The sequence below is a fragment of the Scyliorhinus torazame genome, chromosome 4 (assembly GCF_047496885.1).
Source record: "Scyliorhinus torazame isolate Kashiwa2021f chromosome 4, sScyTor2.1, whole genome shotgun sequence".
Taxonomy (NCBI): domain Eukaryota; kingdom Metazoa; phylum Chordata; class Chondrichthyes; order Carcharhiniformes; family Scyliorhinidae; genus Scyliorhinus; species Scyliorhinus torazame.
Genome location: NC_092710.1, coordinates 263,797,747 through 263,823,883, shown reverse-complemented (window position 1 = coordinate 263,823,883; position 26,137 = coordinate 263,797,747). Strand labels below are relative to the sequence as shown.

Below are 26,137 nucleotides of genomic sequence, written 5' to 3'. Positions count from 1 at the left end.
GCTGGATGCGTCGCAGGTTTTCTGGCAGCTCAAGCTTGATGAGGCAAGCACAAGACTGAGCACTTTCAACATGCCCTTCGGCCAGTCCTGCTTCCAGCAGATGTCATTCGGTATCATGTCTGCATCAGAAATCTTTCATTGGACCATAGACCACATAGTGGAAGGGCTGCCGGGTGTCTGTGTCTATGTTGACGACATCATAATCTGGGGGTCCACACGTGAGGAGCGTGATGCAAGGCTCTTTCAAGTTCTCAAAAGAGTCCGTAAGAATGGCTTCAAACTCAGTCAGGTGAAATGCCTAGTCGGTGTTGATACTATCACCTTTCTAGTAGATAGTCTGTCATTGAAAATATCAAGGCCATCATCAAGATGCAAAGGCCCATGGAGAAAGTGTGTGCTGCACATTCTGGGCATGATTAACTTTGTGGAAAAGTTCATTCCCAACCTTTACTCCAAGACATCAAACCTCAGGGCATCCATTAAAACATCAAACCTCAGGGCATCCATTAAGAAGGATGTTGTCTTCTGGTGGTCACCGAAACACGAATGAGAATGGAAAGCGCTGTGTGTTTCGCTGACAACGGCGCCTGTCCTGGCCTTGCTTGACCAAAACCTCCACGAATACATTTCAGGATGGTATTGAAGTAGTACTTCTGCAGTAAAGTACAAATGGGGATTGTCTGCCGGTGGCATATGCTTCAAGGGCCACTGCAGAAACCGAGCGCAGATATGCGCAAATCGAGAAGGAATGTCTGGGGCTAGTCACAGGTCTCAAAATACTTCACGATTATGTATATAGGCTGCCCACATTTTTAGATGAGACGGACAACCTATGCCGAATGTCCCTGAGGATACAACTACTCATGCCAAACTCCCAACGGTATGACTTTAACCTGATCTACACACCAGGAAAGTTTCTGGCTGTCGCGACGCACTCTCGAGAGCTGCGGCCATAAATGAGGTCTGTAGGGGCAGCACGGTGGCACAGTGGTTAGCACTGCTGCCTCACGGCGCTGAGGTCCCAGGTTCGATCCCGGCTCTGGGTCACTGTCCGTGTGGAGTTTGCCCATTCTCCCGTGTTTGCGTGGGATTCGCCCCCACAACCCAAAGATGTGTAGGGTAGGTAGATTGGCCACACTAAATTGCCCCTTTATTGGAAAAAATGAATTGGGTACTCTGAATTTTTTTAAAATTAAATAAATAAATGAGGTCTGTCCAGGGGCTGATGAAGTTCAGCTGCATGTCTACCTGGTGACTATGTCACTGCCGATATCCAATGAAACATCAAGGCAGAAATGGCCAAGAATCCGATAAATCAGAAGGTCAGCAGATGTCTCAGAAGGTTGGCCAAAAGGCTGTGCGTTTTATAATGTTCGTGCCAAGCTAAGTGAGGCGAATGGTCTTTTAAGGCAGCACAGGATTGTTATCCCTCATACGCTGAGGCTGTTTATACTAACGAAGCTTCACGAAGGGCACCTGGGCATTGAAAAATGCAAACGCAGGGCCCAGGAGATGACATATTGGCTAGGCATTACCCAGGGCAGAGCAGGTATGGTTGAGCAATGCGATACCTGTCAGAAATTCCACTACAGACAGAGCAAGGAACCCATGCAAGTGGAAGACTTTGTTGCCAGCCCTTGGCATAATGTCGATCTGGACTTGCTCCACTTTCAGGGGAGAGACTACCTGGTTGTCATCGACTACTTCTCAAATTACCCAGAGGTGGCGCAGTTGCCCAACGCTACAGCTCGCTGTATAATCTAACAAGTCAAATCTATCTTTGCCCGGCACGGCATACCCTCTATTGTCATGTCAGGCAATGGTCCTTGTTTCAGTAATGAATGGATTCAGTTTGCTCGCCGATTATGATTTTAAACAAATTACCTCGGGCCCGCTCTATCTCTAGTTGAATGGGAAGGTGGAAAAGGGCATACACATAGTAAAGCAGCTGCCCTGGACAGCCGGGGATATTTGTATCTCGCCTTACTCAGCTACTGTTCAGCCCCACTGGTAAATAGCCCATCACCAGCACAACTGCTTATGTACAGGCAGCTGCGAACAATTCTGCCCTCCAAGGTGGCCCTCACGGTCAATCGAAGGCTCCGGAGGAAGCTCGTTCTGCAGGAACAAAAGTAGAAGGAGGTCTACGATCGGTCTGCAAGGGCACTCCAGCCCTTGCAAATAAGGGACACGGTCAGAATCGAGGACCCCAATGGGTAAGGCGAGCAACAGTTGTTCAGCAAGCGGGTCTGCACTCCTATAGGGTGTTTACTGAGGATGGCTCACTTCTGTGCCGAAACCGACGGGCGCTCCTCAAGGCACAACGGCAGGCGAGTCTGGGTGTAATCCCAAGCTGGAAAAAGACACATTGTCCAACACATCTTGGTGTTGCTGATGCATCTGCAGTGGTGCCGGGGTAAAGGCCAGTGATTGATGAAGGTGAGACACGCTCACCAACCCAGCTGGTCCTTAGACGGTCAACCAGAGTTAGGCGCAAACCTGATAGACTGAACCTGTGACTGAATGTTCAAAAAATATGGTCGTAAATATACCCTTCTCCAAAGGAAGGGGGATATGGTGACATGCACATGCATATCTATATATAATTGTACCAATGTATATGACTGTATATAATATCAATGTGTATATAGCTGGTGATCAATGCATGTAGTGCCAGTTATGACCTCCCGCCAGTAGGTGGAACCAGACACACATGGAGCCAGTCATATGTATCGGATGACGGACAAGACGAGGGCACTTGGTAGCAGGACGGACAACAGGACAGTCACATCTCACCGTAGCTCTACAGTAACTTGGATATAATTGTCTGTACGTAGATTTGTTGGTTACCTCCCCACGTGTTAAGAATAAATACTTGCTATAACCATACACATGTTCTATGCTTGTCTTCATGATTGGGGAGCCATTGAACACAACAATGTCGATCTATGAAACCTCCAAAACTTGTTCCAAAAAAGGTGGTCAACTTGCATGCAAAGCATAAAATGTTAACTGCTGTTGAGGGTGATTGCCATTTTGAAATGTGAAAAAATACCCCGGTAATTCATACTCAATAACTTCCATCTCAATTTAATAAATTAATTGCACAAAGATTCCTTTAATACAATGAAAATGTTTTAAAATCCATTAAATTCACTGTCTTTTACATCAGATGCAAAGAGTTTATCGAATTCCTTATGAGTTACTTTGACTATGGCACCATCGTAAGGATCCAAAGATGTGCAGGTTAGGTGGATTGGCCATGCTAAATTTCCCTGCGGAGGAAGTAAAAAGGCTTGAAGGTGGTTTAGACAAGTTGAGTGAGTGGGAAAATACTTGGCAGATGCAGTATAGCGTGGATAAGTGTGAAGTTATCCACTTTTGAAGGAAAAACAAAGGCAGAGTATTATTTAAATGGTGAGAGATTGGGAAACGTTTATGTACAAAGGGATCCGGGTGTCCTTATTCCAGTCATTGAAAGCAAGCATGCTGATGCAGCAAATATTCAGGAACACAAAGTCTAGGAGGCAAAACTTGCAGATCGTGGCCTGCCTGAGCGGCCAACTGAGTAGTTTGCAAAGATGCTGGCAGAGATGTTGGGGGAGGGGAGAGAACCCTCCCGATATGAGCTGGACAGGGCTCATCGGTCGCTTAGGCCCAAGTCGAAGGCAAACTAGCCACGGGCAGTTATAGTTTGCTTTCACAAGTTTCACGTCAAGGAGCAGGTCCTGAGTTGGGTGAAGCAAAGGTGTGAGGTTGGAAAGCGTTGGTATTTAAATATACGGACTTGACGGTGGAGCTGGCGAGAAGGCGGGCGGCCTTCCAATGGATGATGGCTGCACTCTACAGTAACGGCATGAGGTTTGCCGTGGTCTACCCGGCGAAGCTGAGGGTAACCTAAATTCGAGAGACTTCTACTTTTGAGGCGACGGAGGCGTCGTAAAGGCCGAAGGATTGGGACTGAAATGCAAGATGGGAATGGGATTGGGACTTGGACTGAGGGGATGGGGACTGTGCTTTATCTCTCATTTTGGGTTTTTTCTGTATTTGTGGGGGGGGAACAGCAGGGGTTTTTGGGTTGGTTGAATAGGGAAGGGTAGTTTACCTTTGTTGTAGTCGATAGTTAGTTGCAATTATATTGGGTTTTGGGGTTATGCCGGTTTTCTGGGGCGCGGTTTTTGCTCTGGCTTTCTTTGTTTATCTTTGGAGGGAGGCGGCGGCGACTGAGATAGTTCAGGTACGGGATAAGATGGGAAAGCTGGGGGTGGCCCCAGAGCAGATCTATTATTGAGGAGTTTTGTCAGGTTCCATATAGGTCAGAGTCACTGGGGCAGAAGCGGGAGATAAGGGTGTATCCGAGGCTGGGTGAGGAGGATAGAGCAGCCCTGGAGGGGCTAGTGGGGGAGCAGGAGGTGAAGGAGGCGATTGGGAGATGTAGGCAAGGAAGGTAGTGGGACCTGATGGGTTCCCAGTTGAATTCTATAAGAAATTTAAGGATAAGTTGGCGCCGCTGATGGTGGGAATACTTGAGGATGCGATTGGCAGGGGTGTCTTGCCACAAACAATGGGGCAGGCTTTGATTTTGCTGCTATTAAAGAAGGAAAAGAACAAACAAAGAAAATTACAGCACAGGAACAGGCCTTTCGGCCCTCCCAGCCTGTGCCGATCCAGATCCTTTATGTAAACCTGTCTTCTATTTTCCAAAGATCTACTTCCCTCTGTTCCCCGCCCGTTCATATATCTGTCTAGATGCATCTTAAGTGATGCTATCGTACCCACCTCTACCACCTCCGCTGGCACAGCGTTCCAGGCACCCATCACCCTCTGCGTAAAAATCTTTCCACGCACATCTCCCTTAAACTTTCCCCCTCTCACCTTGGAATCGTGACCCCCTTGTAATTGACACCCGCACTCTTAGAAAAAGCTTGTTGCTATCCACCCTGTCCATACCTCTCATAATTTTGTAGACCTCAAATCAGGTCCCCCTCAATCTCCGTCTTTCCAACAAAAACAATCCTAATCTACTCAACCTTTCCTCATAGCTCGCACCCTCCGTACCAGGCAACATCCTGGTGAACCTCCTCTGCACCCTCTCTAAAGCATCCACATCCTTCTGGTAATGTGGCGACCAGAACTGCATACAGTATTCCAAATGTGGCCTAACCAAAGCCCTATGCAACTGTAACATGACTCTTGTACTCAATACCCCGTCCGATGAAGGCAAGCATGCTCTGTGCCTTCTTGACCACTCTATCGACTTGCGTTGCCACCTTCAGGGTACAATGGACCTGAACTCCCAGATCTCTCTACATCTCTGACGTACATCTTAACAGATATCTTTGCAGCACGGGTGAGGTCCCGGAGGATCCTGTGGAGTGTGGGTCGTTTCAGCCCATATCACTACTTAATGTAGTTGCCAAGATATTGGATGAATGGATTTGTTTATTGTCACATGTACCGCGGCACGATAAGTATTTTTCTGCGAGCAGCTCAAACAGATCATTTAGTACATGAAAAGAAAAGACATAATATTGGCTGGCATCAAGGTTGGAGGAATGTCGTCCGAAGGCGATTAGGGAAGATGGGATTTGTGAAGGGAAGGCAGGTGTTCTTGAACGTGAGGAGGTTGCTAAATGTGATCCTGTCTCTTGCGGAGCGAAAGAAGACTGAGGTGGTAGTGGTGAGGTTTGTGGCACGGGAGCGGCTGTTGTATAAGGAACCAATGGCAAGTGTTTGCATTAACTCGGGGTACTTTGCACTGCATCGGGATACGAGGCAAGGGTGCCCCATGTGCCCCCTGTTTGCATTGGCTATAGAGCCCTTGGCCATCACACTAAGGAGCTTGGGGCTGTGAAAAGGGATAATGAGAGGGGGGTGGAATATCGGATGTCCGTATACGCTGATGAACTGCTTTGTACTGAAACGAACACGTTGTGGGGAGGAGAATGGAGCTGCTCCAGATATTCGGGATGTTCTCTGGGAGAATGGATGCGAGGTTTTGGAGATTGGATGAGAGGGGGCTCAAGGAAATGATGGACTTGTTCCTTGTGGGACCATTCACCAGCCTGGAGGAGTTAGGAGAGAAATATGGGTTGGTGCAGGGGGAAGGTACCTGCAGGTTTGGGATTTCGCAAGAAAGATTTTCCCCGACCTTCCTGATGGTGCCGATTTTCATTGCTGGAGGCAGTGCCATCAGCGGGAGGCTGGAAAGGGGTTATTTCGGCGATCTATGGGAGGATCCTGGAGGAGGACAGGGTATCTAAGAAGGGGATTGAGACAAAGTGGGAGGAGAAACGGGGAGGGGAGGGGGGGGCATTGAAGAGGGATTGTGATGTGAGGTGCTGCGGAGGGTGAATGCCTCGACCTCGTGTGCGAGGTTGGGGCTGGTACAGCTGAAAGTCGAACTTAGGGCGCAGCTCATAAAATCAAGAATGAACAGGCTGTCGAGGGGTTGGAGGATGTCTGTGAGCGATGTGGGAGGGGCCCCACAAACCATGTTCGTATGTTTTGGTCCTGCCGGAAGCTGGAAAGGTTTTGGAGGACGATATTTAGCACAATCTCGGGGGTCTTGCATGTGGATGTGGAACCGGGTCCCCTAGAAGCCATATTCAGGGCGTCGGACCGGCCCGAGTTGCAGGCAGGGGCGGATGTTTTAGCCTTCGCCTCACTGATCACTCGTAGGCGGGTCCTGTTGGGTGGAGGTCAGTCTTCCCGCCATGCCGAGGCACAGGGTGGAAAGATCTGCTGGAGATGTTGACCCTGGAGAAGGTGAAGGTAGAGCTGAGGGGGGTGAAGGATGAGTTGTACAATTGTTAGGGTTGTTCATCATGCATTTTTAGGTTATCTTTGATTGTTGGGTGGGGGGAGGGTTTCTTAGGTTTAAATGAGACTTTCTGTTTATATATTGTAGGGGTTCTTGTTTTTCTTTTGTATGGTGAAAATTATGAAAATATGGCGAATAAAAATATAATTTTTTAAAAAGGGTCTCCATAATATATAGTTTGATCATAATTCTGCTGATTGTCAATCAAGTTGCTGTAATTTGTAGAATGTTTGTGTTCATTCTCAGCCTAAGCCCCTCATTTAAGAATTCTTGTGTAGCGTCTGTATGAAACTTACCTGCAGAAAGACCTCTTTTTTTAAAAATATGGATTAAATGACGGTTGTATTTTCAAATTCAATTGCTATCTTAAAAAAATAGGTTTAATGGGCATAATAAGCAATGCACAAAGAAGCTGAAATTCTTCCATTTGGACATGAGGTGTCACTGTTTGCTCATTTTAACCTATAAAATGGAGAAATGCTGACATAATTCCCTCTAGTATAAACACCTCTGAACTGAACTTTTTTTGCCGATTATTTTATTAAAAGTGTTATTGCAAGGTAGATCATTTAATTCCTTCGCATCATTGGAGGTTTCATTATTCATAAAATCAGTAATTTACAATACTGCCCACTGAGCATTATTTCAATATTATGTTCCCCTTAATAGATATATAAAATATTTACTCATGCTGTTTATCTTTTGAGGATTCTTTTGTGAACAAAAAGGTCCACGTGCAGTCATTACTGTCTAGGATAATGAAACTCTAACTTCCATACAGTTCTTTATTAAAGGGATTTCCGATTCTTTCATCTATTTCAGCATAACTCAAGCCTGCGATAGTCAGCTAGGGTTTTCCACACTTTTTGAGAGAACTACTTTAACTCCACTATCAGTGTGACTAATGTATCTTGTACACAGTGATAATGTATTTATTCTATGACTTCAAATAAAGCGACAGTTATTTTGTTAAAGCAGAAAGCAAAGTAATAAAGAATGCAGAAATGTTACATTTGACAACTGTAATAGACTAACACTGAACAGTCTTAAATATGAAGTTGATATTAATACAACTCAACATAAAAGGATCAATTTGAATTAGAGCAAATTGAAAATTATGGTGTGTGCTTGTGATTCTTGATGTGTGTCCTCAACTGGTGAGGCTGCATAATGGTTGCACATCTTGAAAATTGGTCCTTGTATTTTGCGGTGTATCTTTCAATAAAGAATTTAGAGAATCTTTCCCCACAGATGAAAGGCATGTAATTCACCATTGTCTTTAATTTATACTGTGTTTAACTTGGGACAGCATACTGCTAGAGAGACAGATGGATCTGGGAAAGTGGATGTTGCAGATTAAGCAAAATAATCCTGGGATTTTAGGAATTAGAAAGAAATAACTTTTCCCCATCATTTGTAATGAAAATCTGGAACTCTCCCAAAAGTTACAAATGTTGGGGGGCAATTGAAATTTTCAAAACTGAAATTAGCTTTTTGTTAGGCTACCAAGGGATATAAATCGCAAGTGGGTGGATTGAGTTTGAGGTACAGATTAGCTATGATTTAAGTGAATGGCAAATGGGTTCGAGGGTCTGAATGTTCTAATCCTGTTTCCTATGTTCGTCTTGAATATTCGAATGACTAGAACTTCCACTTGCTCCCACAGAAATATAATTTTATTTTACAGGCACAGAGGTCTTCAGTGCTATTTTTAAAAATTTGTATACACTTTTCACTGTAATAGTAAGTGTCCTGCATATAATCACTTTGATTTTTATGTGTGAAGTATTGATCTAGCTACTGATAAATTCGCAATCATACACAGATTATATTAGTTTTAAAAAATCAATGAAGTAGTAAGCCTAGATGCAAACCTTTCCTTGGAATATTAGGCAAGACTTGCATCTAGAAATAACTCATTTAAAGCATGTATATAAAATTCTAATCATGTCAGGAATAAAAGTGTTTAAAATTATCAGAAAAATCCTAATTACCAGTTTATAACATGAAATACTAAATAGCTGAAAAATAGTGCCTATAAAATGCATTGTTTTACATTTAAAAACACACCTAAAGTTTAGGTGCAAATTATATGCAAGTATTTTTACCAAGGCAGCCCTCTGACATTTTTTGCATATAACATGATCCAAAATTGAATGAAAATATAAATGTGGCATTCTCCGTCAATGTACCAGGACACAGATAATAGTTTGTTTTACATGTTTTCAGAAGGTGTTAATGAAACTGAGGAAACCCAGGATAACAGCCACAATCTGGTCCTCGGGGAAAATCATATGCACTGGAGCTACAAGGTGAGAATTACATTTTTCTCTTTAAAAGCCTTTTATGCTATTATTATTATTGATTGTTGACTGATTTAATCTTGAACATTGTTTTAATGGCTAGCATTATACATATATTGGATGACAACTGAACTGGGGAAGTTTAACTGTGTTTTCCTGATAAGTGGGGTGAAAAAAGTCTATCCATTTTCATAGACAGTGGTGTAGTATACAATAAGACGTTAACTCTAAAACTCTAAAACTAATCTTTTTATTGATGAGTGCTTTGCGAGCTCAGAGGAGTTGGAGGAGGAGTTGGAGTTGCCAGGTGGGAATGGGTTCTGGTATCTGCAAGTGAGGGATTTTGTGCGGAGGCAGGTTTCGACCTTCCCGCACCGGGGGCTACAGGATAAGGTGGTGCCGAGAACAGGAGTAGAAGAGGGAAGGTTTCAGAGATCTACAAGGAACTGATGGAGTGGAAGGGGAAGAAAAAGTGGGAAGAAGAGGTAGGTGGGGAGTTGGAGGCCGGATTATGGGAGGAGGCCCTGAAGCGAGTCAATGCATCCTTGTCGTGTGCCAGGCTCAGCCTGATACAATTTAAGGTGGTCTGCAGGGCGCTCATGACTGTGGCCCGGATGTGCAGGTTCTTTGAGGGGGTGGCAGATAGGTGTGGGGCGCTGTGCGGGGGGTCCTGCTAACCATGTCCATAGGTTTTGGGTATGTCTGAGGCGGAGGGGTTTCTGGCAGGGCTTTGCTGACGTCATGTCAGAAGTTTTAACGGTGAGGGTGGTGCCAAGTCCAGAGGTGGCGATCTATGGTGTGTCTGAAGATCCGGGAGCCCAGTAGGTGAGAGGCCGATGTCCTGGCCTTTGCCCCCCTGGTGGCCCGGAGACCGATCCTACTATGTTGGAAGAACACTGAGCCCTCTAAGTCGGGGGTATGGGTTAGTGGCATGGCAGGGTTTCTCAGACTCGAGAAAATTAAATTTGCCTTGAGGGGATCGCTGCAGTGGTTTGCCCAGAGGTGGCAACCGTTCATCGATTTCTTCGAAGAAAATTAGGCTGTCAGCAGGGGGGGGTGGGAGTAAGGGCAGGAGAACCAGTGGAAGGGGGGCTGGGTAAGGTGGTACTGTTTGTGTAAGCCATGTTGGCTGGGGTTTTTCACTAGGGGGGGGGTGTTGGTTATACTGTTTTGTTCTTGTTGAAACCTGATGTTTAAAATTGTTAAAATTATAGATCCTCAATAAAATATTTTCTAAAAAGAAAAACTCAAGGCTATATTTTGTAAACCAATTATTGTTTTTTTTTAAACCTGGGATGAAGTCTACTAGTATACTGAGAGAGAAAATATGCTGAGGTGTCCTAGTTCTGGATTCTCTTGGTTCATTTGGCTTGTCATATGAGGAACAGTTGAGGACTCTGGATCAGTACTCGATGAGTTTAGAAGGATGAGGAGATCTTATTGAAACTTACAGAATACTGATGAGGAGAAGATGTTTCCACCAGTAGGGGAGACTAGAAACCAAGGGCACAGCCTCAGACTGAAGGCCGATCCTTTATATCAGAGATGAGGAGGAATTTCTTCAGCCAGAGGGAGGTGAATCATGGAACTCATTGCCACAGAAGGCTATGGTTTCCAAGTCCTGAATGTCTTTAAGACCGAGAAAGATGGGTTATTGATTAATAAGGGGATCAAGGGTTCCGGGAAGACAGCAGGAGAATGGGGATGAGGAATATATCAGCCATGATCAAATGGCGGAGCTGACTTGATGGGCCGAACAGTCTAATTCTGCTCCACTATCTTATGATCAAAAAGCTTGTTCATAAATGGACAGAAAATGAATTACAAAACAGATTTGGTCTAAATTTTGAGTTTGGGAATTCTTAAAGCAAAGCACTGGAAATGTATGTTTAGAATTCAGATGCTCAATGTGCTCCCCTATCAGTGGACACAGTGCACAAGGAACTTGAGTGAAATTCAGCTTTGATGGGGGCACAAAGCAATTGGCAGCAGATTGCCCACCTGTTGTACATCATGTCTGATTTTCTTTTTGATTAAAGTCAGTAGAAAGGAACACTGATCAGGGTGTACACTGATTGACTAATCTGCAGCTACACAATTTGCATTGGTTAAAATTTATTTAAACATTTGTCCACTGTCTCATTCAATTGTGTTATTAAGTACAAATTAGACTTAATTAGATGTCAATCAATTATTATGTATTTCATTTTATTAAGAACACTCCCTGCCCAATAATTTAATCTTGTATTGAAAAACTGTGATGCAGTTTTTATTGTATTTCACCTGAAATATAATGTCAGAAGATTTTTTTGTACTCAATTGAAAATATTTTCAAACACAATTCAGTGAAGAAGATGCAAAAACTGGTGCTCGAAGATTAGCCCGCCTTCTGCAGAAACTGGGTTTTCAGGTAATTATTTTGTATGCCAGATCTATATAGCAACTCTAAGTATTGAGCTATTGAAATCATTGCTATCCACTTAAGCTGGTGATTTAGTTTTGTGGTGTCTAGGTTTTAAAATAGGTTGTGCATTGCTGTATAAGATTTGCACTGAGGAGGGGCGGCATGGTGGCGCAGTGATGAGCACTGCTGCCTCATGGCACCGAGGACCCGGGTTCGATCCCGGGCCCGGGTCACGTCCATGTGGAGTTTGCATACTCCCCGAGTGTCTGTGGGGGTCTCACCCCCACAACCCAAAGATGTGCAGGGTAGGTGAACTGGCCACGCTAAATTGCTCCTTAATTGCTAAGAAAAAAGAATTGGGTACTCTAAATTTATAAGAAAAAGATTTGCACTGAGTGGCCTGTTCTCTGCTAAAGTTCAAATGCTAATCTCTGATTAGAGTTCAGGATGATTCCACTTGTGTGTCTTGCCTATGTTTAAATTCTTCCGGTGCTCATTAAGTCTGTTTTACCTCCCAAGTGCAAACATGAGATGTTAAGTTGAGCCTGGCCTAATACACTAATACTTTATAATTTGGTTCCTCAGCATCATTGTTCTATAGCACTTGGTCTAAGGAGGTCCGGGTAAGAAGAAAATTATGCACATGTCAAAATATTTTTTTGATTTCAATAGCACTTTTTTTTGTCGGCAAGGTGATGCTCAAGTTTGGTCTCTTTTCTTGCTAGGCCTCTCATGATACTACTAGCTTAAGAGTATTTCTGGGTCATACATCAGTTCCACTGTAAGCAACAGGGGCTGAATGTTTGGACTTTTATATTTCCTGTCTCTGAAATGCTATCCAAAGGCGTCCCTGCTCCAGAAAAATTGGGAGGTTATTCTGAAAACCTAGCCTATTTTTATGATGGAGCCACTCCAGGACACAGTGGGCTGGATTTTGTCACAGTCACGGAAGCACAAACAATAGGCTGGAAAGTCGGGGCAACCCCTCCACAGTCGCTTGGGGGATACTCAAGGCTCAACTTGCAAATAATGAGTGATTGTTGGGCTCCTGATCTTTTAAGGAGTGAGGGCCTGCCTCTTAGTGCTGCCAGTTTAACGAAGCAGTGGTATCTGCTGGGACTACACCCAGACAAGTGACACAGCCATGGATGCTGCCCTCTGAACAAGCTAAGTAGGGTTGGGTGTTTCCAGGACCAGTCGGGCACATTTCGCCAATGGATGAGGGCATGTGGTGTTGCAGCAGTGGTACCATTTCCACCGGGAACGGACCCTCCATGGGCAACGGCAAGCCTGGTAAAATGGCACCAAAGAGAAAATGCTGGAAAATCTTAACAGGTCTGGCAGCATCTGTAGGGAGAGAAAAGAGCTAACGCTTCGAGTCCAAATGACACTCTGTCAAAATGGCAGCAGTGGCATTAATTGACCACTTATTGGAGAATATAAGACGCACTGCTGGAACTCACCAGCTCCTTCGATCGCACCGTAAAAACCCTTGACCGCTACTATCAAGAATGACAAAGGTAGCAGATACATGGGAACACCACTACCTGGAAGATCCCTCCATGCCACTCCCCATCCTGACTTGGAAATATATGGCCGTTCCTTCTCTGTCGCTGGGTCAAAATCCTGGAACTCCCTCCCTAACAGTACTAGAGATGTTTTCACACCCTATGGACTGCATTGGTTCAAGAAGGCAACTCACCACCACCACCTCGAGGGCGATTGAGGGTGGGCAATAAAATGCTGATCTATTCAGTGAAGCCCACATCCTTTGACTGAATTAAAAAAAAAACTTGTGGCACAATCAACCCCTGGGCAGAAGGGATATCCTCCACCTTCTGTGTTGGCAGCAAAATACCGTGGCAACAGGACGGCAATGGGCACCCCAGCCCCATCCTCCTTTCTGATATTTCAGCCCTTCACACCTCCTATCCCACTCTTTTGGTGCCATAATTTTGAGCCCTATGATGTCACTATTCTGGCACCTAGCCCCCTAGCTTGGAGGGTGACCATAGCAGCAAAAAATATTTTTATCAATTGAAATATTAAACATTCCAAAGTGATTTATTTTTTATTAGTTTCTATTATTTTTGATTTAAAGAGAGAGAGAGGATACTATGTTAAACAGTCTGCCTTCCTCTTAAGTATTGAATATATGCGCAATAATGCAAGGGCTAGTATGAACCACAATTTACAATTTTATTTCCTGCTAATTACCAAAGGAAGTGTTGCAGAACACTTTAAAGGAATGAAAAAGTGCAACAGGTTGGTGGGGTGCAACAACAGAGTCAAAATATATTGTGGACTTTTAAAAACCGAAGAAATCTGCTGATGATGGGATGAAAGAGAGGTTTGGCAAGTGTCAGAGTATATAAGACAATGTAAGGCTAGAGGAGATAGCAGAAATGAGGAGGACCAAAAACTTGGAGGAATGTGAAAGTTATGTGACACAAGGAGCCAGTAGGTGTTGATATGAGCGAGAGTGATGAGGATGTGAACTGTAATGAGTATAAAGAACGCAGTATGTATGTTATTTGTAACTTGTGGATCACAGAAGTGGAGGTGCCAGCTGGGATCACCTTGGAGGAGGTCGTTTGGAAGGTATTATTGACATGAATTAGGATTTTGTCAACAGAGGGTCAGAGCTAAGGCAAATGGAGTGATGCTTTGGAGATGACCTTGGTGATAGATTGAAAATAAAGACGAAAGCTGAGAGCCAAGTAGTGGTGTGGTCAGATTTTTGATTGAGATATAAATAACAATGTAATTGGTAAGCACTTATTCACAGTGTGTAACTAATAATTGATGCAAATCAAATTTTGTATTTATTCTGAACCAAGGTGATAAATGTTGAATGGCCTGGATTTACTGATGTAGCAATACGGCTATCCGCACTCGCTGTTATGGAGGAATAAATGAGACAACAATTTCTGGCATCTGCACCTGTGTGGTTAAGCAGGGAAATCTAGAAATTATTGTTAGTCACCCTGCTCCTACGCAATTTTGCAGTAACAGTATCTTATTGAGAAACATGCCATTCAAATAGTGAATGGTGTGAAATTGTGGTACTTACCCACTTGTTACCAATTATGTTATTTTACAAGGTACGTTTAAGGATAAAAGGATAACTAGGGAACAAGTAGGGCCCAAGGACCACAGTGGAGGATGTAAGATTCTAAATGACTACTTGTCATTGATCACTTGTGAGGGGGATGGTGTGGGGAGAGAAATCGGGGAGAAGGACTCTGATAAAATTGAAGAGATTAACATAGACCGAGAGGAGGTTCTGAGTGAACTGGCAGGCTTAAAATTAGACAAATCTCCAGGGCCAGATGATTTCGGATTTGATTAATTGTCATATGTACCAAGGTGCAGTGAAAAGTATTGTTCTGTGTACAGTCCAGATAGATCGTTCCATACAGAAAAACAACATAGAACATACATAAATTCACAAAGTAAATATATAGACACATGAGGCAAGGGAGGAAATAGCAGGGGCGCTGGCACTACATTTTAATTCTTCTCTGGCCACAAGAGAGGTACTAGAGGACTGGAGGATAGCCAATGTGGTACCATTATTCAAGAAGGGATGAACTAGGAAACTACAGGCCAGTCAGTCTAACCTCTGTGGTGGGAAACTATTGGAAGCAGTTCTGAGAGACAGAGTTAATCTGCATTTGGGGAGGCAGGGATTAATCAAGAACAGTCAGCACGGTTTTGTTAAAGGGAGGTCATGTCTGACTAACTTGATTTTTCAAAAGAGGTGACCAGCTGTGTAGGTGAGGGAAATGCATTTGACGTAGTCGACTTGGACTTCAGCAAGGCTTTTGATAAGGTCCCACATGGGAGACAGATAGCGAAGATAGAAACCCATGGGATCCAAGGAAACTTATCAAATTGGATCCAGAATAGTCTGAGTGGCAGGAAGCAGAGGGTGATGGTCGATGGTGTTTTTCTGACTGGTATCTGGTGTCCAGTGTAGTCCTGCATTGATCAGTGTTGGGGCCCTTGCTGTTTGTGGTTTATGTTAATGATTTGGACCTGACTAGGGCGGCATGGTAGCACAGTGGTTAGCACTGTTGCTTCACAGCACCAGGATCCCAGGTTCGATTTCCGGCTTGGGTCGCTGTCTGTACGGAGTCTGCACGTTCTCCCTGTGTCTGCGTGGCTTTCCTCCGGGTGCTCCAGTTTCCTCCCATCAAGTCCCGAAAGACGTGCTTGTTAGATGAATTGGACATTCTGGATTCTCCCTCTTATGTACCCGAACAGAAGCCGGAATGTGGCGACTAGGGGATTTTCACAGTAACTTCATTGCAGTGTTAATGTAAGCCTACTTGTGACAATAATAAAGATTATTATTGTGAATGTAGGTGCATTGATCAGTAAGTTTGCGGATGATACGAAAATTGGTGGCGTGGTAAATAGTGAGGAGGATAGCCTTAGATTACAGGAGGATATAGACTGGCTGTCAGATGGGTTATCAGTGGCAAATGGAATACAATCCGGATAAGTGTGAGGTGATGCACTTGGGCAGGACAAACAAGGCAACGGAAAACCTGATAAAAGGCAGGACCCTGGGAAGCACCGAAGATCAGAGGGACCTTGGTGTGCATGTACATCAGTCCCTTAAGTCAGCAGAGCAGGTAGATACAGTGTTTGTTTAAGAAGGCTTATGGTGTACTTGCCCTTATTAACCAAGGTATAGAGTTTAAGAGTAGGAAGGTTATGCTGGAACTGTATAAGACGTTGGTTAGGCCACAGCTAGAATATTATGCGTAGTTCTGAATCCACATTATCGGGGGAATGTGATAGCATTGGATTGGGTTGGATTTGTTTATAGTCACGTGTATCGAGGTACAGTGAAAAGTATTTTTCTGCGAGCAGCTCAACAGATCATTAAGTACATGAAAAGAAAAGGACATTTAAAAAATACATAATGGGGCAACACAAGGTACACCATGTTACTACATAAGCACCGGAATCAGATGAAGCATACAGTGTTAGGTATTGACAGGTATTGAGTCCTGTCCATAAGAGGGTCGTTTAGGAGTCTGGTAACAGTGGGGAAGAAGCTGTTTTTCAGTTTGTTCATGCATGTTCTCAGACTTCTATATCTCCTGCCCGATGGATGGTTGGAATAGTGAGTAAGCCAGGTGGGAGGGCTCTTTGATTATGCTGCCCGCTTTCCCCAGGCAGTGGGAGGTTTAGACGGAGTCAATGGATGGGAGGCAGGTTCGTGTAATGGACTGGGCTGTGTTCACGACTCTCTGAAGTTTCTTGCGGTCCTGGACCGAGCAGATGCCATACCAGGCTGTGGTGCAGCCGATAGGATGCTTTCTATGGTGCATCTATAAAAGTTGGTAAGAGTTAATGTGTACATGCTGAATTTCCTTAGTTTCCTGAGGAAGTATAAGCGCTGTTGTGCTTTCTTGGTGGTAGCGTCAACGTGGGTGGACCAGGACAGAATTTTGGTGATGTGTATCCCTAGGAATCTCCACCTCGGCCCCATTGATGCTGACAGGGGTGTGTACAGTACTTTGCTTCCTGAAGTCAATGACCAGCTCTTTAGTTTTGCTGGCATTGAGGGAGAGATTGTTGTCGCTGCACCACTCCAATAGGTTCTGTATCTCCCTCCTGTATTCTGACTCGTAGTTATTCAAGATCCAACCCACATTGGTCGTATCGTCAGCAAACATGTAGATGGAACCAGGTTTTGCCACGCAGTCGTGTGTGTACAGGGAGTAGAGTAGGGGGCTAAGTACGCAGCCTTGCGGGGCCCCGGTATTGAGGACAATTGTGTTGTTTATTCTTACTGATTGTGATCTGTGAGTCAGAAAGTCGAGGATCTAGTTGCAGAGTGAGGAGCGAATGCCTAGGTTTTAGATATGAACTTGGCTGGGATTATGGTGTTGAAGGCGGAGCTGTAGTCAATAAATAGAAGTCTGATGTAGGAGTCCTTGTTGTTGAGATGCCCTAGGGATGAGTGTAGGGCCGGGAAAATGACGTCTGCTGTGGACCTGATGCGGCGGTATGCGAATTGCAGTGGATCAAGGCGTTCTGGGAGTATGGAGGTGATGCGCTTCATGACCAACCTCTCGAAGTTCTTCATTATGACTGAAGGCAGGGCCACCGAACGGTAGTCATTGAGGCACGTTGCCTGGTTCTTCTTTGGCACCAGTATGCTGGTGGACTTCTTGAAGCAGGTGGGAACCTCGGAGTGGAGTAGGGACAGGCTAAAGATGTCCGCGGACACATCTGCCAGCTGGTCCGCGCAGGCTTTTGAGTGCACGACCAGGGATCCTGTCCGGGCCCGTCGCCTTCCGAGGGCTCACTTTCAGGAAGGCCGATCTGACTTTGGAAGCTGTGATGGTGGGTATGGGTGAGTTATGGGCTGCTGGGGCACTCGACAGTGGATTGTTGGTTTCCTGCTCGAACTGAGCATAGAATGCATTGAGTTCATCGGGGAGGGGTGCGCTGCTGCCGGAGATACTGCTCGGCTTTGCTTTGTTATGTTGTTTAGGCCTTGCCACAACTGCCGAGAGTCTGTCTGTGACTCTAGCTTGGTTTGATATTCTCTCTTGACATCTTGGATGGCTTTGCGGAGGTCATACCTGGATTTCTTGTATAGGTCAGGGTCATCTGACTTAAACGCCTCAGACCTGTCCTTCAGTAGGGAGTCGATCTCGCGATTGAGCCATGGTTTCCGGTTGGGGAACGTACGTTCTGCTTTCTTTGCCACGCAGTCATCCACACATTTGCTGATGAAGTCTGTGACGGTGGTGGCATACTCATTTAAGTTGGTTGCTGAGTTCTTAAATATGGACCAGTCCATATATGGACCATAAAGGGTGCAGAGTAGATTTACCAGGATGTTGCCCAGGCTGGAGAGTTTTAGCTGTACCAAGAGAGATCTATGACCAGGAGTCATACATTTAAGTTAAAGGGTAGGTGGTTTAGAGGGGTTGTGAGGAAAAACCTTTCACCCAAAAAGGGTGGAACTCACTGCCTGAAAGGGTCTTGAAGGCAATGACCCTCATAACATTTAAGAAAGTACTTAGATGTGCACTTGCAATGCCAGGGCATACAAGACCAAGTGCTGGAAAATGGGATTCGAATAGTTAGGTGGTTGTTTTTGACCGGCGCAGATGGGATGGGCTGAAGGACCTTTTCAGTGCTGTTGACCTCTGATGAGGTTAATTTTTAATGGTGTGGTAAGTCTTGATTGCTACCAGACTCCCTAGAGGTTTCCCACACTCAACATTTTAACCAGCTTTGTGTGATTATAAAGTATGCAAGAAATTCAAGAGGATTACAGTACTGAACATTTTCTGAACCAGATTTGACCATGGTCTTAGCCATACTCCAAGCAGTGGTGAGAGATGGTCTTTCTGAAGCTGTTCTGTAGAAATGGCAGGATTTCCACGTTCTAAAATAGTTGGTACAACCAACTGTGTTCTGCCGAAGTAATAAGAGAACAAAAGTAACCTTAGTCCCATAAATAAGTAATATTTCACTTTCTTAAAGTGGATTACCCTTGGCTGTTCTCCACATTATTCCTTAAAATTTGCAAAAGATGTTCCAGTTAATTATCTATTTACCTCTAATGCAAACAATACTGAGTGACTGAAAAGATTATCATTTTGCTTGTTTAAAATTTAAAAATCTGTTCCTCTGTGGGTTTGACAATTCAGTGTCAATTGCTGTTAATTATAGATGGTTTGTGTTATTCATTTGCCTGCCCCTAAGAGCGAGCTTCAGGTTGCCACAAACATGTATAGGGTTAGTACAGTCAGTAGAGCGGAGTCTTTTATGTTGTCAGCATGTGCTGGATAGTATCTCGGTGCCAAAGAGAGGAAGCTATTGTCTAACTGATCACACATTCCAGATGTATTTGTATTTCAATATTTTCACTGCCAACTATAAATTTAATACAGGCAGATGTTTAAATATTAATAGAACTACGTTAGATCATTTTTTAAAAAACTCTTCTCTCTTCATTCTGAAGGTAAAATTTGCTGGCTATAAAGTTGTCAATGTTCTGGCTGTGTGCACTATGCCATTTGAAATTAGGCTACCAGAATTCACCAAAAGAAATCGGCCAATTGCAAGGTATGTACTCGGAAGTTGGTGATTAATAATATGGTGGCAACATTGTCCATCAGCATCTGAGTGAAGACCAGAGAAATGAAAGATCTCTACCCCAAATACAAGCTCACCTTGATTCTTCTCCGATGTTGATGGACCTATGCACTTCCAAAATTTGTTTTTATTTCAGATTTGCAGAATTTGAAGTGTTTATCTTCTTTCTCTCTTGCGTATTACTTTTTTTTTTTTAAAACAATGTCGAAGATTTTATGTTGTTAATTTATGTGGTCACTGAAATTAAGTGTTTTTCTCTTGCAGCTATGAACCAGAACTCCATCCTGCAGCGTCTTATAGAGTTAAAGCATTGAAGGCTACACTTCAAATTTTTTCCACAGGAAGTATAACAATAACAGGTGAGCTTGCAAACCTCGGAAGTTAAAATCAGCTACTGTAGCCACTATCTTCTTTATTTTAGGTTCCTCCACGTTTCATAAGCTTTGTAAAAAATAAGTATTTTAAGTGCGTAAAAATGTGTCTACCTTTTTAAGAATTTCCATTGCATGAGATCATTATGCCACTGTGCACAATTTCTTCCTCACATTAAGTATTTTCTCCACAATATCTGCACAGTTCTTGGTCTGCTGTTCACCACCAATTGTGCAGTACCATTAAAATGCTTAATGTACATTTTCAGAATTTTCATTATTCCCTCCCACAACAAATTCACTGCTTCCGGTCAGAGATATTCCGAAAATATTAACTTGAAAAAGATGACAATTTGCAGTTGTCAAATAAATTGTTAACTGTTATTAGAATGGTACTAAATAGCTAGTTACATTATATTAAATAAAATCAACTCACTACTTCAGTGAAATTGATCACCAAACCAGTGTTAACCAGATGTTCTGGATACCATTGAGAAAAAAATATAGTTGCTGAGAAGCTACATAATTAATAATGAAACCTTTAGTGTTCTGTTTTTCTGTTCTACTGTTGACCTCTTTATGACTCTCAATTTAATTTTCTACCATTTCTGAGTACTAAATGCTCTTATTCATCAGCATAGACTTTACTATTCGTGGCAGCTTACTTAAGTGATTTTTATAAATAGCTTTTTAAAAAGTATCACTGCAACAAAGCAGGATGAAAACAAAAGTTTGAATTGAACACCTGCTTGACCTTGTATCATTATTGTGCTAATAATTTCTCATCAACACAAAATACACCGGTGGATAGCAAATACTCAGTGAAGTATTGCAATTATTTCTTCAGTAATGAGGAGGATGATCTGGGCTTTGAATAGAGAAAAGATTTTAAAAATCAGATTCTGAAACAGCATCTGAATCACAGAGTAGACTGGATTAATTAAGTTGGCAATAAGACGCTTGGTTGGCATATTGTAATTTCATCTAGTAGTTTTGTTGACTTGGCCATATCTGGCATTGATGTTTTAAAGTGTTTTTTCACTGTACTGGATAATGGGTTTGTAATTTTACTGTTAAGAGCAAATTCTAATGCATGTATGGAGCATTGTTGAAATCGGTGTGGGCAGTCGAGATTTTAAAACTGCGTTAGAACATGAGAACATGAGCAGGGGTAGGCCATGAAGCTAGTTCTGCCATTCAGTAAGACGTCTTTACTCTTATAAGCTAATTCCTTTGTAATAAATATAACAATACCATTTGCGTTCCTCATTGCTTGCTTTTTCTGCCTGTTAACATGCTGTGATTCATATTCAAGGTGCCCTGGCCTCTGTGAATACCAACATTTCCCCCTCACATCATTTAAAAATGTTCTGCTTTTTCATTTTCCTACTATAGTAGATAACCTTACATTTCTCCACATTACAATTCAATCTCGCATCGCTCCGCGGAGAATCGCATGCCGGCGGCATGGCGCGGGTGAGGGGTTTCTCCGGCCTGGCGCGGGGCTGGGAGAATCCCGCCCGTTGTCTGAGGCCCATACCAGTACGCAACCTTTTTCTTTTTTTAGTTAAGGGGCAATTTAGCGTGGCCAATTCACCTACCATGTGCATCTTTTTGTGGGGTTGAGACCCTTGCAGACACGAGGAGAATGTGCAAACTCCACACGGACGGTAACCCAGAGCCGGGATCGAACCTGGGCAACAGTGCTAACCACAGGGTCACTGTGCCGCCCGACCAGTACCCAACTTACTGCAGCCTACCAATCTGAAAATGACCCATTTTTTCTATTCTGTCCCATTAGCCAATCCTCCGTCTATATGAATATATTACCTCAAATCCCATGCAGCTGTTGTGGGCACCTTGTCAAAATCTTTCTGAAGATCCAAATATACCATATGCACTGGTTCCTCCTTATCCACCCTGTTGATCACAACCTCAAAATACTCTTAATAGATTTGTCAAAAATGATTCCCCTGTCATTCTCCTCAATTGCATTATGATCTCCCAAGTGCCTTGATAACACAAAGCTAATAATAGCTTCGAGCATTTTCTGTTGGACGATGTATGTTGTGACTTATAAATTAATTCTTAAAATTTCTACCATTGGTCTATCTGCCATCATATCTTTTAATCTAATTTCCTATCACACCTTAACCAACTTGCACATATAGTTTGTTCAGATTCAGACTCTAATTTTGGAGTTAACTAAATCACTTTATGTTAAATTCTTCATATTATGATTGTTAATTGTATGTCAGTTGGATGTTAATTGCATTCAGGTGGGGGGTATTAACCTGTGCTCACATGCAGGAGCAAGAGAGTTATGCTGTTGGAGGTACACTATGTAATGTGTATCTCTGCAAATAAAAGCTACTAAGTGCATAAAGACATGACTTCAATGTGTTACCTTTCATTGTCTGGCTATTCAAGTTTTGACAATGATTGCTGTTTCCCTGAGGCTTCTTTATTGCAAAGTTATTAATTAACCTTGTGTACAATGCTAGATCTAAAATAGTCTATTCCTTGGTTAGTTCCTGACACTTGTTTAGAAAATAATCTTGAATGCATTCCATGAATTTATGCTCCATACCATTATTGTAAATTTAGTTTGCCCAGTTTATATGAAGATTAAAGTGCTCCATGATTACTCTATTATCCTTGTAACATGTATCTCAAATTTCCCAATTTATACTCTGACTGACATTACAACGACTCCCACCATTATTTTCTTCCCCTTATTTTTTTTCTTGACTCCACTCAAACTGATTCGAAGTTGCGATTTCCCAGCTATGGAGCATGAATTCATGGAATGCATACAAGCTAAGGTCCTTTCTCTCTACGTCTTTATCATCAGGAAAACTCCTTTCCCTTTTCCATTTATACCTCCCTTTTCTAAAAAAGAAAGGTATCCTGGAATATTTTAATTCCAAAATTTGATCACTCTGCAACCACATCTCCATAATGTGGGGAAATGATAGAGTAGTGGTAATGTCACCGGGCTGGTAATCCAGAGGCCCAAGTTAATGCTCTGGTAATGGCAACTGGCGGGATTTAAATTAATTTGATAAATCTGGAATATAAAGCTAGTTTCCGAAATGGTAATCATGAACAACCATCACTGATTGTTGTCAAAGCCCATCTGGTTCACTAATGTCCTTCATGGGGGGAAATCTTTCATGGCTTGGCCTACATGCAGCTCCAGACCCACGTAATGTGGTTGACTCTTAATTACCTTCTGAAATTGCCGAGCAATTCAAGGGAATTAGGGTGGGCAACAAATGCTGGCCTTGCCAGTAATGCCCACATCCCATGAAAGAATAAAGAAAACATAATGGCTTTTAGATCAAATTCATTAATTTCTATATAATTCCTCTATGTTGCACACAATCAAATAAAATGTTTCTAGCCTTCACATACCCCATTATGTCCTGATGTTACTCTAGTCTCTAATCCTCATAATACCTTTGCTAAGCCTTGTTTCCATACCCTCGTTGATCCACTTTGTTTCTTTATAGCCAAATCACTACTCTGCTTAACAGCCTCGGCATTTATTTTGAATTTATCCTTTCCTGGATCCCCTCTCTCTTCCACCCGCACCTCCTCCTAACCAATTTAAAGTTTGTTTTTTAAAAAATAATTTTTATTATGGTTTTCACAGAATATCAATAACAAAATGAAAAAGGAACCCAACAGGGTTCAGTACAAAACACAGTCAAAAAACAACCCTCCATCCCCCCCTCCCCCCTGTACATAAATAATAAGTTAACACCCCGACTTAACACAAAGCCAACATACCAAATATATACACCCCCTCAGATCCCCCAGTGTAAATTAACATAAATAAAGTAAACCCCCCCCCCCCCCGAGTTGCTGCTGCCATTGACCAATGTCTACCGTTCTGCCAGGAAGCCGAAGAACGGTTGCCACCACCTGAAGAACCCTTGTACTGACCCTCAAGGCGCATTTCACCCTCTCCAACTTAATAAATCCCGCCATATCGTTGATCCAGGATTTCACGTTTGGGGGCCTCGCGTCCTTCCACTGAAGAAGAATCCTCCGCCGGGCTACCAGGGACGCAAAGGCCAGAATACCGGCCTCTTTCACCTCCTGCACTCCCGGCTCCTCTGCCATCCCAAATATTGCGAGCCCCCAGTCGGTTTGACCCTGGATCCTACCACCCTCGACACCGTCCTCGCTACGCCCTTCCAAAATTCCTCCAGCGCTGGGCATGCCCAGAACATATGGGTGTGATTTGCTGGGCTCCCTGAGCACCCAACACACCTGTCCTCACCCCCAAAGAACCTGCTCATCCTTGTCCCAGTCACGTGTGCCCTGTGCAGCACCTTAAACTGTATGAGGCTGAGCCTCGCGCATGAAGAGGAAGAGTTCACCCTCCCTAGGGCATCTGCCCACGTCCCTTCCTCGATCTCCTCTCCCAACTCCTCCTCCCACTTACCTTTCACCTCCACCACCGAGGCCGCCTCCTCCTCCTGCATCACCTGGTAAGTTTCCGAGATCTTCCCCACTCCCGCCCCCACTCCCGCCCACCCTCCCCGAGAGCACCCTGTCCTATACCGTGCGTGGCAGCAGCTGCGGGAATTCCACCACCTGCCGCCTGGCAAACGCTTCCTGTAAGTGTTCCCCGGGGGAAGCCCATACTTCTCCTCAAATTCACCCAGACTCGCGAACCTCCCGTCCACAAACAGGTCTCCCAACCTTCGTATCCCTGCCCTGTGCCACCCCGAAAACCCTCCATCTGTCCTCCTTGGGACGAACCGGTGGTTCCCCCATATTGGGGTCCACACCGAGGCCCCAATTTACCCCCTGTGCCGCCTCCACTGCCCCCAGATTTTGAGGGCAGCCGCCACTACCGAGCTCGTGGTAGAAGTCCTTGGAGGAAGCGGCAGCGGGCCGTTACCAGCGCCCCCAGACTCGTACCCGCTCAGGGCGCCGTCTCCAGCCTCTTCCATGCAGCCCCCTCCCCCTCCATCACCTACTTGCGCACCATCGTCGCATTAGCGGCCCAGTAGTACCCACAGAGGTTGGGCAGCGCCAGCCCCCCCCTCTCTACTCCGCTCCAGGAACACCCTTCTCACCCTCCGAGTCCCTCGCGCCCACACAAACCCCATTATGCTCCTGTTGACATGCCTAAAAAATTCCTTCGGGATAAACACTGGGAGGCACTGGAACAGGAACAAAATCCTTGGGAGCACCGTCATTTTGACTGACTGCACCCTACCCGCCAAGGACAGCGGCAACGTGTCCCACCTCTTGAACTCCTCCTCCATTTGCTCCACCAGCCTTGTGAAATTAAGCCTATGCAGGGCCCCCCAGCTCCTGGCCACCTGGACCCCCAAATACCTGAAGCTCCTCTCTGCCCTTTTTAGTGGGAGCTCGCCAATCCCCCTCTCCTGGTCCCCTGGGTGTACCACGAACAACTCGCTCTTCCCCATGTTGAGCTTGTACCCCGAGAAATCCCCGAATTCCCTGAGGATCCTCATTACCTCCGGCATTTCCCCCCACCGGGTCCGCCACAGATAACAGCAAGTCGTCCGCATAGAGCGACACCCTATGCTCCTCCCCACCCCGCACCAACCCCATCCAGTTCCTCTACTCTCACAGTGCCATAGCCAGGGGTTCAGTCGCCAGTGCGAAGAGCAGGGGGGACAGGGGACACCCCTACCTCGTCCCTCGGTGCAACCGAAAGTACTCAGACCTCCTCCTGTTCGTGGCCACACTCGCCATTGGGACCTCATACAACAGCCTGACCCACCTGACAAACCCCTCCCCAAACCCAAACCTCTTCAGCACCTCCCACAGGTACCCCCACTCTACCCTATCGAAGGCTTTCTCAGCGTCCATCGCCACCACTATCTCCGCCTCCCCCTCCCTCGCCGGCATCATGATAACGTTCAGAAGCCTCCGCACATTCGCGTTCAACTGCCTCCCCTTCATGAACCCCGTCGGGTCTTCGTGGATGACCTGCGGCACAAAATCCTCAATCCTCGTGGCTAAGACCTTCGGCAGCACCTTGGCATCTACGTTTAGCAACAAAATTGGCCTGTAAGACCCACACTGCAGGGGATCCTTGTCCCGC

The 26,137-nt window shown here is 44.5% G+C and overlaps 1 protein-coding gene across 5 annotated transcripts in view; it reads left to right on the top strand.

Moving 5' to 3' along the window:
- tbpl1 (TBP-like 1) overlaps positions 1-26,137 on the top strand; it is a 100,207-nt gene that overhangs the window by 64,551 nt on the left and 9,519 nt on the right. For all 5 annotated transcript variants that reach the window (XM_072499730.1, XM_072499727.1, XM_072499729.1 and 2 more), the window contains exons 5-8: positions 9,053-9,135; positions 11,473-11,536; positions 19,536-19,639; positions 19,934-20,028. In XM_072499730.1, the coding sequence (XP_072355831.1) occupies positions 9,053-9,135; positions 11,473-11,536; positions 19,536-19,639; positions 19,934-20,028 (346 nt within the window). The remainder of the gene's footprint in view (positions 1-9,052; positions 9,136-11,472; positions 11,537-19,535; positions 19,640-19,933; positions 20,029-26,137) is intronic.